Genomic DNA, 13,590 nt, shown 5'->3' on the forward strand with positions numbered 1-13,590 from the left:
CATAGTGCACTTCAAAGGTTTTACATCACAATTTACTGCAAAAATCCATGACAAACTGGGCATCTTAAAGGGAATAATTTCATTCTGACCCATCCTTCCCTCTCCAGTCTCAGCATTTGCCAAGAAACCAAAGACTCAGGTGGCAGAGGAAGGGGCAACAGTGGTTTTTGAGACCGAGACAGAGAAGCCTGATGCGAAGGTGAGATGGCAGTGCAACACAAAGGACCTCGTCTCGGACGACAAGTATGTGATCAAGGCTGATGGAAACAAGCACTCACTTACCATCCAAGAAGTCACCAAGGAGGACGGCACTGCCTATGCAGTGATTGCCGGAGGGTCAAAAGTCAAGTTTGACCTAAAGGTGAAGGAGAAAGAAGTCATGGAGGAAGTCAAATTGGAATTGAAGGAGAAAGTGAAGGAGAAGAAAGGTGGGAGTCTATGAGGCTGTAGACCTGTGTCCAGAGCCATACTCACCTATGAGCACAGTGTGAGGAGCACCGAGCACAGAGGCCACCAAACACCATTAACATGTTTGTTGAACACTGAGTACTGTTTACTGCACTGCTGGTTGTTATCACCTCAATCACAGTCTGTTTTAGACAATCATTCAGTATGTTTCATTTCATCAAGCACAGAGCACAGTGTGTACTGTAACATTACCTACATAGTTGATCACACAGCAACATGTACCCTTCAGCCTGGCAGTAGGAACTGTGTGTGGTTTGATAAAATGCCTGGGGTCAGAGAGAGAGAGTGGCTGTGGAGAGCTCAGACTTGGAGCAGCTCCAGCCTGTCCAGTGCTGCTGTGATTCACATCAAACCCTCCCTGATGACCTTCACCCTGGCCTGACGCAAACAGATTGTTTCCTCATGAGTAACCACAGCAGCAAGTGCTCAGGATAGATAGTCACAAGAGGCATCTGACAGGAGATAGCACATGGCCTTGTGTCTGCCCAGGAAGGCCATCTACAACAATTAGAAAGCGCCCGCGCACAAATACATTACAGATAGGCCCACTCAGAGCCATCTACCAAAAGATTGTCTATTATATTGACAAGATAGTCGATTGACCGCTCCAACAATGGAAATACATGTCCTTTAAAGATGGAAGGCAGGCAGGCAGGCAGGAAGAGGTGAGATCAGGTGGGACCATTCTAGCTGATGAGAGGGAAGATACTTGTGTGAACAACAGGCTATAGAGATATACTGTATATCTGTGCCATTATAGCATCTGTGACTACCTGGGCAGCGCCATTGAGGCTGTCTCCATTTTAAAGTAAGCAATTATCTTCTGCTTCATTGGCTGATTGCTCCCAACTAATAGGAATTCCCACCCAGTTGACTACTTTAAAATGGTGGAATCCTCAATGGCAATGTCCATGTTAAAACGGGTTATATCCATGATGAGTCCTCTATCTATCTCTATGACAACAGGTACAACTCTGATATAAAGTGGGTTTTTTCAAAGTTGCCGAAATGCCACGTGCATTATATCAGTGCATTCGTAACAACCTAATCATTACGGGAACTTCTATTCAATCAAATAAGCCTCACGTAGCAAATGAGCAATCCCATTTTTTGTTGACCAAATTCAACACTCTCTCAATGACTACTGCACATTTGAAACAGATGGGGAGTGCCATGGACAAACAGCAAACAAACAATTTTTATGGAAATCTCTTGCCTTGTGAGTCTGGCAAATGTCCATGTGCATTATAAACATTGTGCCCACTCAGAGGAGAAGAAATAGTCAATGAAATGCAACAACATATTGTAGGCCTACCAAACATGAATAAAAATGTGTACAATGCTGCAAAAAAACGGTAAGGGAATGACATTTTGTCAACCTAGCGATTACTGTACGTTCATATGTAACACTGATTTAACAAACATGTTGATCAATTTGAGAAAACAACATCAAGCAATAGGCCTACGGAAACAAAGCACTCTCAAATGTTAAGACATTTTAGGAGTTAAGAGAGAGCATGCGCATAGGCTAAGTTTCGCCACAAAATGTGACCCCTCGAGCATCCCATTGGTTCCTGCATGATGCCCCTCCTTAATCATCTCATTAGTTCCTGCATGAACGCCCCCCCCCCCCCCCCCCCAAGCATGCCATCTTCCTGCTTGTGTGACACTTTTGATATTGTGGATTTCCACGGATTGTCTATGCAATTAAAATGTTGGTCAAAAGGGAATTAAAGTATTATCTGAGTTTTTCTTTGGTCCACCACCAAAGAACATTCAGCCAACTTGTCACAACTGTGGGAAGCATTGGAGTCAACATGGGCCTGGGGGGGTGTGCAACTCAATATTAGGAAGGTGTTCCTAATGTTTTGTAGACTCAGTGTATATGGCCTACAGTCCAAGGTACACTTAGTCTACTAACTAGAGAAACATTCAGTTCTATGAGTCTCTCATTGTTAACTCTTTGTTACCAGAGGAAGCCCAGGGTGGAGCAGGGGACCCAGCAGCTTCAGATCCAGCTGCTACATACACTGAAGCTCCAGTGGAGGCCCCAACCCCAGCAGAGACCCCTGCAGCAGCGGACACTACACCAGCAGCACCTCAGCCAGGTGCCAATATACAGGCACATGACACTCCAGGATTTGATGGTTAGACCAATGTTTACAGATTGTTTCCACCGATCCTTTGAGCTACTGGATACACGCTTGTGGTGATGTTGTAGGGTCACAATGCATGGAAACGGATACATTGTAATATACTTCACTGAAAGAATTGTGCACTGCGCTTGCCAGTATCACAATTTAGCTGTGTATTAGCCTCACAACCTTCCACAGAGCTTCTGTGAAGAAAAAAAACACAAGAAAACAGATGGTTTAACAATCCTCGGTAGTTTACTTTCTCCCAGCTTCTCCCTAGCTCTGTTCTGTTTAACATTTTCCTGTTCCTTTCCCAGAAAGTCAAGCCCCTGACACGAAGACAGACCTCACAGGCCTGTTTACAGAGAAACCCCAGAGTGGGGAGGTCGCTGTGGGTGAGTGACACCATTACATTTTAGTCATTTAGCAGACTCTCTCCTCCAGAGCGACTTAGTTAGACACCAGACATGGTAACATTAGGGAACAGTACCCCAGAGATCATAACCATTCATGCAAGCCATTCATAAAGATGTTATGGCCATGTCAAGGCATGTTTCCCTACTGTTGTGTCCAGGTGAGAACATACATTTTGTGGCTAAAGTGAATGCTGCTTCACTGCTGAAGAAGCCCACCATCAAGTGGTTTAAGGGGAAGTGGATGGACCTGGCTAGCAAGTCTGGAAAGAACCTGCAGCTCAAGGAGCTTTATGATCGTAACTCTAAGGTTAGACTTTTTTCCCATCCATGGGCATGCTACATACTGTTGTCAAAAATGTACAGTTCTGAACATCATGATAGGTTGGACACTGCAATGAGCTGTTAAAAGTTGTTCAGGAAAGTCCTAGAGATCACCTTGCAAAAGACTTCAGAGGTTTTATGGTTTTGGCTGACATTATTATTACCAGGAATTTTTTGGCCTTTGATTTCAGGTCTACACCTTTGAGATGCAGATCATTGCAGCCAAGCCCAGCTTCGCTGGAGCTTACAGGTGTGAGGTGTCATCCCGGGACAAGTTCGACAGCTGCAACTTTGACCTAACTGTGCATGGTGGGTGCCCTCACACACAGTACAATCCCTAGGGGCAGATTAACAGAAATTACAATTGTTCTTATTTTCTCCTTAGTGCCTTTCCTTGCTAAAGCATACAGTAAATTTCAGTTCTTTTTTTATAGTACCTGTGGTATAAAAATCAATGATAGAGAAGAGATAAGTGATTATTCTATCATGTTTCAGAGGCCCGGGCTGTGGAGGGGTTTGACATCAGGGCAGCTTTCAGGCGCACGTAAGCTCAAACATTTCTTTCTTTCTGTGTGTGTGTGTGTCACAAGAGGTTGGTGGCACCTTAACTGGGGAGAACAGGCTCAAGGGAATGGCTGGAGTGGAATAAATGGAATGGTATCAAATACATCAAACACATGGTTTGATGCCATTCCATTCTCTCTGTTCCAGCCATTATTATGAGCCATCCTCCCCTCAGCAGCCTCTACTGGTGTGTGTGTGTGTGCGTGTGCGAAAGTTAAAAGTATATCAAGTTGTTATTTAGCAAGCTGTATCAACAAAACAACACAAATTAACTTTGTACAATTGTATTAACAAAAGCATTTTTCGACAGCCCCAAACTAGCAGTCTGTGCATATTGTTGGACGGTTATTTAAATGCTTCTCTTTTTTTGTATACAGTATGTGCAAATACACAATAAGTAAATGGGGTGTAATAGTATCTATACAGTCCTTTGGATATGTGAGAGAAATAACTATCTGGCAATGCCAACTTGTCAGAAGTGGAGCTGCTAAGAAGAGAAGTGGACCATCAGGAAGGTAGTGGCGGGGGGGGTGTTTGCTGCAACATTGGGGGTTCATATCCAAACACTGGAGCCTCTGATTACCAAAAGGACTTCAGGGAAAGGTTTTCAGTCCCTCTTTTTTTCTGCTTTCCTTTTTGGCCAAACAGAGCCAGTTTCTAGGAATATGTAACTTCCTCGCTGGAATTTGAGAAGACAGCCTTGGTGTGAAAGAGACAGGGTTTGACCTAACTCATCTTATAAAGAGACCGCCTTAGATGTTAAATCCACTGGGTCATCCTTTAGCTTGACAGCTTGAACACTGTCATTGTGTCGACTTTGACAGAACCAGCTTCTGGTTTGGAGGTGAGAGAGTACAATAGGCTGGGCTAACAAGCAGCTTAACAGCACACCAACTTTATATGTCACTCAAACTCTCTCTCTGATCTACCTCTGGGTCTTATCAAAACAGCGGAGCCAGCTGCACAAACATTGAGCCGACGTAGTGAGTTTTGGTCTTGCCCCTGGTTTGATGGTATTGAAAGTGCCAGGATGTGTTAAGACACACAGGCTTTTCTGTGGCACTGGTTCTCCAGGGCTGTCGGATGAGAGATATCACTGGAGGAAGTCACCGCCGTGTGTTGTAATTCTACCACATAAACCACCAGGCCCTCGTTTAATCCTGATCACTTCAGAGATCAGAGGAAAAAGATAAACACTTCCAGCCCCGTATAAAACTGCTGTCCTCGCCCTGAGATCCCTCATCACATTGATCAGTGTGGAATACAGATTCCATGGGGATTTTGACCAGGTGCTGGCATTCACTTTGAGTGGTTTGTTTTTGTTTGGAAGATTGTTGCTTCTCATGGTTACGCTAGTACAGGTTAAGCATGCCAGAAAAGACAGCCTGTCTGTCTCTATCCATCTATATTATACTATATTTACAGTGCGTACCAAAGTTCTCTTTGTTTCTTACCCCTTAAAATATCTACCAGCTCCCTGTGTTCCACCTTGAAAAAATGTCAAGACCCTTTCTGCTACTGTCTATCATTGTCCCCCATTATGAAATCGGGGAGGGGACTGTGGATTTGTCTCTGTCCGTTCCTTCGTACGTTAGTCACACGCGATATCTCAGACAGTACTGGCCTGATTTTTTAAAAACGTGGGTGAATGATACATCTTGCCACAGAGATCCGGCATTTACAAAATTACACTGATTCGTCCAAGGCAGGAGCTATAGTAATTAACTGAACATCATTCGTGGGGGACAACATGTTTACTGTTGTTTTCAAGGGTGCTGCTCATCTCTTATGGTGATGATGATAACTACACTGTAAGAATACATTGCTTTGATAGGGTACTGACATTGTGTTATTGGCGCTGATATTTCTACAGCAGTATGGATGGAAGCGAGGAAGCAGGAGAGTTGGACTTCAGTGCCTTGTTGAAGAAAAGGTGAGTAACATCATTATTTTCCAAATCAGTAAGCTTGTTTCTCTTGGGCATGTTATCTCATTGTGTCCATCTCTCTTTGTCACCCCCCCCCCCCCCCCCCTCCGTTTCTTCACTGGATTTCACTATACAGAGAGTAAGTGACTACTACTAGTTTACCCAACAGATTGGATTTATGGACATGATTTCCCAGCTACTTTATCACTAACCTGAATTCAGGTCAGTCTTGCTGCCTACTCACAATGCATCTTGAGTCCTCCTGCTGATCTCATACTGGTCCCAGACTACTTCTGCCGAGCACACTCACACCCCTCATGCCCTGCAGAAGACTCTGTCACTTCTACCAAACAAGCTAGAACACATAGAGCAGTACACTATTAGAAAAAATAGGTTCCAAAACGGTTCTTTGGCTGTCCCCATAGGAGAACCCTTTTTGGGTTCAGGTAAAACCCTTTTGGATTCCATGTAGAACCCTCTGTGGAAAGGGTTATACATGGAACCCAAAAGGGTTCTCCCTGGAACCAAATGGGGTTCTTAAATGGGTTCTCTTATGGGGACAGCCAAAGGACCCTTTTAGGTTCTAGATAGCAATTTTTTTTCTGAGAGTGCAGGAGATTTAGCACACATCTGAATGCACTAGAAGCTTTCACAACACTTTGTGGTCTACACCCGTTTCTTCCCTGTGAGTGTCACTGCATCATCACAATGAGTCATCACTGACTCTCAAGACCTACCTTCCATATCCAGTCACGACTCCACCTGTTTTAATGGTTTATTTATTTATTTAATGGTTTATTTTAGCCCCCATCACACACAGACATTGTTCCATCTCACTCAATCCCTTAATGTCAAACCCATCTCCTAGTGTAGTGGATTTCATGCCCTGGCATTTACCTTGATGTCATGTATTGACCTATACTGGCAAACACATTGTTTTAGGATCTCTTGTTTATGTGAATGTTTTTTTCAAAATTTATAATGCAGTAAAAATTATTCTGATTTGATGTTCTGTATAATTCAGATTAATCAGAATTTATTTTCAATGTTTTACAATAGCTATGGCACTTTTCTGCATGTCTGCAGACCATTGCAGCAGAAATTATATTTGTTGTAGTTGTTGCGCTTGTTTGTGGTCTTCATGGGTGGGTTCTAGGGTGCTATAATTCGATTTTGGGTACTGCAATGTATATTTGATGCGTGTATTAATCTGTTTGGTTTGTCTTGTCATGCATGTCGCTTGGGTTCTGCTTCGGAATGAGTGCAGCAGTTGTTTTAAAGGTTCACCAGGTCATCGGTAAGAAACAATTGTTGTCGATGTAATAATATGCTATCTGATTGTTATGTGAAGACTGCAATGAGTTTGAGTGAAACCTGAATGCACATTTGACTTATAAAATTGTAATGGAAAATTGAAAAAAAATTATAATGAAGAAAATGTATACGTAGGCCTATTGAGCATGAGTAGACCTAACTGTTACTGTGCATGGTCAGTAATGTACCCTAATGATAATGCTAAGTGTGGCTTCAGACAGTGTCTTACCTTGTCCCCTTGTGTCATCTTTCTGCGCCAGTGCCTCTAAGTCCCAGGTCAAAAGTGAGCCTGATGAGGATGTATGGGAAATCCTCCAGAAGGCTCCAGCCAGTGAGTATGAGAAGATTGCCTTCCAGTATGGCATCACAGACCTGCGTGGGATGTTGAAGAGGCTGAAGAAGATGAAGAAGGAGGAAAAGAAGAGTGAAGGTTGGTATCTCTATCTTTGTGAAACCAACACTTATCCTTCAGCTAATACATTATGCATCCTGAGACTGAACCCGACCTAAAATGGACACCGCAAATACCCATTTAGGTACTCATCCCTTCAGTCATCCCTCCATGCCTTCAGTCAAGCCTCCATTGTAGAAGCTAGCTACTATATCTGTATTTACAGCTAATTGTTACCTCTGCAGCACAGGAGGCTGCTGAGGGGAGGACGGCCCATAATAATGGCCAGAACGGAGTGAATTGAATGGCATCAAGCATGGAAGCTATGTGTTTGATGTAGTTGATACCATTACACTTACTCCGCTCCAGCCATTACCACAAGCCCGTCCTCCCCAATTAAATTGCCACCAACCTCCTGTGCTCTGCAGATAAGTATTGTTAACTATAGGAAAAGTAATTGCTCTCCATTTTTTTTATTTTTTTTATTTCACCTTTATTTAACCAGGTAGGCTAGTTGAGAACAAGTTCTCATTTACAACTGCGACCTGGCCAAGATAAAGCATAGCAGTGTGAACAGACAACAACACAGAGTTACACATGGAGTAAACAATAAACAAGTCAATAATACAGTAGGGGGGGGAATGAGTCTATATACATTGTGTGCAAAAGGCATGAGGAGGTAGGCAATAAATAGGCCATAGGAGCGAATAATTACAATTTAGCAGATTAACACTTGAGTGATAAATCATCAGATGATCATGTGCAAGTAGAGATACTGGTGTGCAAAAGAGCAGAAAAGTGAATAAATAAAAACAGTAAGGGGATGAGGTAGGTAAATTGGGTGGGCTGTTTACAGATGGACTATGTACAGCTGCAGCGATCGGCTAGCTGCTCAGATAGCAGATGTTTAAAGTTGGTGAGGGAAATAAAAGTCTCCAACTTCAGCGATTTTTGCAATTCGTTCCAGTCACAGGCAGCAGAGAACTGGAAGGAAAGGCGGCCAAATGAGGTGTTGGCTTTTGGGATGATCAGTGAGATATACCTGCTGGAGCGCGTACTACGGGTGGGTGTTGTTATCGTGACCAGTGAACTGAGATAAGGCGGAGCTTTACCTAGCATGGATTTATAGATGACCTGGAGTCAGTGGGTCTGGCGACGAATATGTAGCGAGGGCCAGCCGACTAGAGCATACAGGTCGCAGTGGTGGGTGGTATAAGGTGTTTTAGTAACAAAACGGATGGCACTATGATAAACTGCATCTAGTTTGCTGAGTAGAGTATTGGAAGCTATTTTGTAGATGACATCGCCGAAGTCGAGGATCGGTAGGATAGTCAGTTTTACTAGGGTAAGTTTGGCGACGTGAGTGAAGGAGGCTTTGCTGCGAAATAGAAAGCCGATTCTTGATTTGATTTTGGATTGGAGATGTTTAATATGAGTATGGAAGAAGAGTTTACAGTCTAGCCAGACACCTAGGTATTTATAGATGTCCACATATTCTAGGTCAGAACCGTCCAGGGTGGTGATGCTAGACGGGCGGGCGGGTGCAGGCAGCGAACGGTTGAAAAGCATGCATTTGGTTTTACTAGCGTTTAAAAGCAGTTGGAGGCCACGGAAGGAGTGTTGTATGGCATTGAAGCTCGTTTGGAGGTTAGATAGCACAGTGTCCAAGGAAGGGCCAGAAGTATACTGAATGGTGTCGTCTGCGTAGAGGTGGATCAGGGAATCGCCCGCAGCAAGAGCAACATCATTGATATATACAGAGAAAAGAGTCGGCCTGAGAATTTAACCCTGTGTTACCCCCATAGAGACTGCCAGAGGACCGGACAATGTGTCTGTGTCTGTGTGTCATGTGTCATGTGTGTCATGTGTCATGTGTCTGTGTCTCCAAACTCCAGTTTTCCTAAAGAAGCTGGACCCTGCCTACCAGGTAGAAAAAGGGCATAAAATGAAACTATGCATTGATGTGGCCAATGAAGACGTAGATGTAAAATGGTTGAAGAATGGGCAAGAGATTCAATCAACTGGAAGGTAGCCATCAGTGGAAAGGGTTTTCTGAGCTTGCATTCAATTAGAATTAATTACTGATGTACCATCTCTTACAAATGTGTGTACAACACATGCTTATTCAGCAACTCAACAATACAATTATCTATCTCTCGGATTGCTGTATATGCCATGCTAACGTTTCTCTTCCTTCCCCCCACAACACATGGATGGACTGTGCTGACCTTGTTGACCTTTCATGAACAGCAAGTAAGTACTTCCAACATGTCAAGCAGCACATCTGAGATTGTTTTGCTAGGTACCAACAGTAGCAAAGGGCTGAAATAAGCTACACAGGAATACGACTTTGTCAACCATTGTAAATATGGAAGCTTTTTGGGGTCTCCACACTGCTGTCTAATCTAAAAACATGATGATGACTGATGTAAAACTGTTATGCTATCAACCAATTTACCAACCATCTATATAATGTATCATCAACAGAATACAGTGTTACACAGAAGGTTATTGTGGTTTGAATGTTGTCTATGTCTGTCAAAAAGAAGGGACAATTGAGTGAATAAATGAGTGGATAATGAAGGATCTTGTCCATCTACCAGGTACATCTTTGAGAGTGTTGGCAACAAGCGATACCTCACCATCAACCACTGCTCACTGTCAGACGATGCCACATACACTTGTGTGGTCGGAGATGAGAAGTGCACCACAGAGCTCTTTGTCAAAGGTACATGTGAGACAACTGAAAGTGAACAATCAATGGTCCAACATCAATGTTTCATTTGTACACCATTTTGAATGCATTTCACACTAACATTATATTTGTGCCTGCGTGATGTTTAAGATAGCATCATGACATAACAAGGGAAACTCACAACAAGGGAAATATGATTATTTGCTAAGGTGCCTGGTGGTATAATGGTGGTTGTTATTGTTTCTTTCTCTGTGTGTCTGCAGAGCCTCCTGTCACTATTACAAGTAATCTGGAGGACCAGATGGTCATGAAGGGTGAGCGGGTGGAGTTAGAGTGTGAGGTGTCAGAAGAAGGGGCTACTGTCAAATGGTAAGATGTTCCCTCAACCCACAAATCAAACTCAAACACCATAACTTCCATACCATAGAAGGTGCGAGTGAGGAGGTCAACAATGGGTGCCATTCCAGACAGGGTCTTAAGATTTACAAAGTGCCAAGTCCCTGACCCAGGACATCAAAAGCATGGCCTGGCATACTGTTCACATTACGTCACTTCACAACAACTCAGACAGACACAACAGATGGCTGTAATAACTAATATGGAGACATAGTGGGACAGTAGGAAATAGCTATATTTTGTGTTTCCCTTGTTAGAAGTAATCCACATATCAGATCTTGGTTTGAGGATACATTACTCTGGTTGTAAGGATTGAAACAGATGTAGTTTTTGAGTCTGCGCTGCATGGTACACATTCCTCACATGTCCAGTTGATGGCATTTGTGTCGCACATAGCTTTAACGTGTTAGTCACCCCGAGGCTGTGACTTCCCTGATTGACAGATAGATGCTGACCTGCCTGCCACAGTGTCTCTGCCACAGTGTCTCAGCCACGGTGTCTCTGCCACGGTGTCTCTGTCACGGTGTCTCTGCCACAGTGTCTCAGTCACAGTATATCTGCTACAGTGTCTCTGCCACGGTGTCTCTGCCACGGTGTCTCTGCCACGGTGTCTCTGCTACGGTGTCTCTGCCACGGTGTCTCTGCCACGGTGTCTCTGCCACGGTGTCTCAGCCACGGTGTCTCTGCCACGGTGTCTCTGCCACGGTGTCTCAGCCACGGTGTCTCTGCCACGGTGTCTCTGCCACGGTGTCTCTGCCACGGTGTCTCTGCCACGGTGTCTCTGCCACGGTGTCTCTGCCACGGTGTCTCAGTCACAGTATATCTGCTACAGTCTCTCAGTCACAGTATATCTGCTACAGTGTCTCTGCCACGGTGTCTCAGCCACGGTGTCTCTGCCACGGTGTCTCTGCCACGGTGTCTCTGCCACGGTGTCTCAGCCACGGTGTCTCAGCCACGGTGTCTCTGCCACGGTGTCTCTGCCACGGTGTCTCTGCCACGGTGTCTCTACCACGGTGTCTCTGCCACGGTGTCTCTGCCACGGTGTCTCAGTCACAGTATATCTGCTACAGTCTCTCAGTCACAGTATATCTGCTACAGTGTCTCTGCCACGGTGTCTCAGCCACGGTGTCTCTGCCACGGTGTCTCTGCCACGGTGTCTCTGCCACGTTGTCTCAGCCACAGTGTCTCAGCCACGGTGTCTCTGCCACGGTGTCTCTGCCACGGTGTCTCTGCCGCGGTGTCTCTGCCACGGTGTCTCTACCACGGTGTCTCTGCCACGGTGTCTCTGCCATGGTGTCTCTGCCACGGTGTCTCAGTCACAGTATATCTGCTACAGTGTCTCTGCCACGGTGTCTCAGCCACGGTGTCTCTGCCACGGTGTCTCTGCCACGGTGTCTCTGCCACGGTGTCTCTGCCACAGTGTCTCTGCCACGGTATCTCTGCCACGGTATCTCTGCCACGGTGTCTCTGCCACGGTGTCTCTGCCACGGTGTCTCTGCCACAGTGTATCTGCCACAGTGTCTCTGCCATAGTGTCTCAGTCACAGTATATCTACCACAGGGCTAGGCTGAATATCATAACATGCAGTAAATTATCAGCCACATGAAAGGTCACACAGGGCTGTTAGCACCTCCCCTGTCCTTTAGCGGAACAAGAAAGTAATTGTGAATTATGGTCACCCATCTAAAATACAACAGGGTGATGTTCCTGGAATTGGGCCTAATCATGGGCACAGAAATAAATATCTATCTGCCAGTTTGTTTCTTTGGACAAACATACAGTATCAGATTGCCATGATACCACTGTTAATACCTGTGCAAAAGTGCCTTCATTGGTGAAAATGAAATAGTTGTGGTAAAGTGATGACCATTCAGAAAAGCGACATGTTGAGAACATTTGTAATGCAAAATGGCTGACTGTCTTACATCGACAACTCTGTAACACATTCACTAGATACTGTCTAACATAACCTCAAATCAAAGCTGTTATAGACCTCTGACTGTTCTGTAGAAATGTAGATTCAATTAATCAGACAATAATGGAGAATTTGATACTGCTGGTGCTCATGTGGTGCTCTGTCTATGCAGGGAGAAAGATGGTGTGGAGCTGACAAGGGATGAGTCCTTCAAGTACCGCTTCAAGAAAGATGGCCGCAAGCACGTCCTCATCATTAATGAGGCAACTAAGGAGGACTGTGGCCACTACACAGTTAAAACCAATGGCGGTGAATCTATGGCTGAACTCATGGTGTCGGGTAAGTGCTCACGTCAGACAACAGAACAGAATGAAATACATCTCTGCTCAACAATGTTGAATATGATAGCTAGTATCCTGGGGTCCAACCACCTGCAGTCCATAAAGCATGTCCAGTTTAAAGACAGACAAAGTAATCTTTGAACTAGAGTACTGGGCTGAAGATACAAAAAATATTGTGAATCTTCTTCCTCACCCTTCACCGAGACCCAGCCTACTCTTATGTTCCTGTCACTCCAAGCAAGCCCCTGTTCTGCCTAACCTTGAAACATGACTGCCCACGCCATCAACCATGTCACTATGTCAAGGTTACAGCACAGACACAAGTCTGTCCAAATGCCAGCTAAAGTTAGAAGACATGGCACATTTATTTTATCTGAAGGGTACAGGCTGGCGCAGGTGACCCTCAATTGTCTATCTTTGTCTGTCTGTCTGTGTCTGTCTGTCTGTCTGTCTGTCTGTCTGTCTGTCTGTCTGTTGTCTGTCTGTCTGTCTGTCTGTCTGTCTGTCTCTCTCTCTCTCTCTCTCTCTATCTGTCTCTCTCTGTATGTGTTCTATCTCTCTCTCTCTGTTTGTTCTCTCTCTCTGTGTTCTCTCTTTCTCTCTCTCTTCTCTCTCTCTTCTCTCTCTCTCTCTCTCTCTCTCTATTCTGTCCTGTCCTGTTGTACTGCATGTTTAATTTGTTCTGTATATCTAATTTGTGCCAATAG

General features: G+C 44.5%; 1 protein-coding gene across 1 annotated transcript in view; it reads left to right on the plus strand.

Moving 5' to 3' along the window:
* LOC129854377 (myosin-binding protein C, cardiac-type-like) overlaps positions 1-13,590 on the plus strand; it is a 37,571-nt gene that overhangs the window by 4,706 nt on the left and 19,275 nt on the right. Inside the window, exons 2-16 of the mRNA XM_055921340.1 lie at positions 108-428; positions 2,442-2,615; positions 2,921-2,998; positions 3,178-3,326; positions 3,532-3,649; positions 3,836-3,884; positions 5,778-5,837; positions 5,968-5,970; positions 7,099-7,128; positions 7,406-7,575; positions 9,432-9,564; positions 9,787-9,789; positions 10,140-10,264; positions 10,495-10,600; positions 12,715-12,881. Coding sequence (XP_055777315.1) covers positions 108-428; positions 2,442-2,615; positions 2,921-2,998; positions 3,178-3,326; positions 3,532-3,649; positions 3,836-3,884; positions 5,778-5,837; positions 5,968-5,970; positions 7,099-7,128; positions 7,406-7,575; positions 9,432-9,564; positions 9,787-9,789; positions 10,140-10,264; positions 10,495-10,600; positions 12,715-12,881 — 1,686 coding nt within the window. The remainder of the gene's footprint in view (positions 1-107; positions 429-2,441; positions 2,616-2,920; positions 2,999-3,177; positions 3,327-3,531; positions 3,650-3,835; positions 3,885-5,777; positions 5,838-5,967; positions 5,971-7,098; positions 7,129-7,405; positions 7,576-9,431; positions 9,565-9,786; positions 9,790-10,139; positions 10,265-10,494; positions 10,601-12,714; positions 12,882-13,590) is intronic.

Source organism: Salvelinus fontinalis, chromosome 4 (assembly GCF_029448725.1).
Source record: "Salvelinus fontinalis isolate EN_2023a chromosome 4, ASM2944872v1, whole genome shotgun sequence".
NCBI classification, from domain to species: domain Eukaryota; kingdom Metazoa; phylum Chordata; class Actinopteri; order Salmoniformes; family Salmonidae; genus Salvelinus; species Salvelinus fontinalis.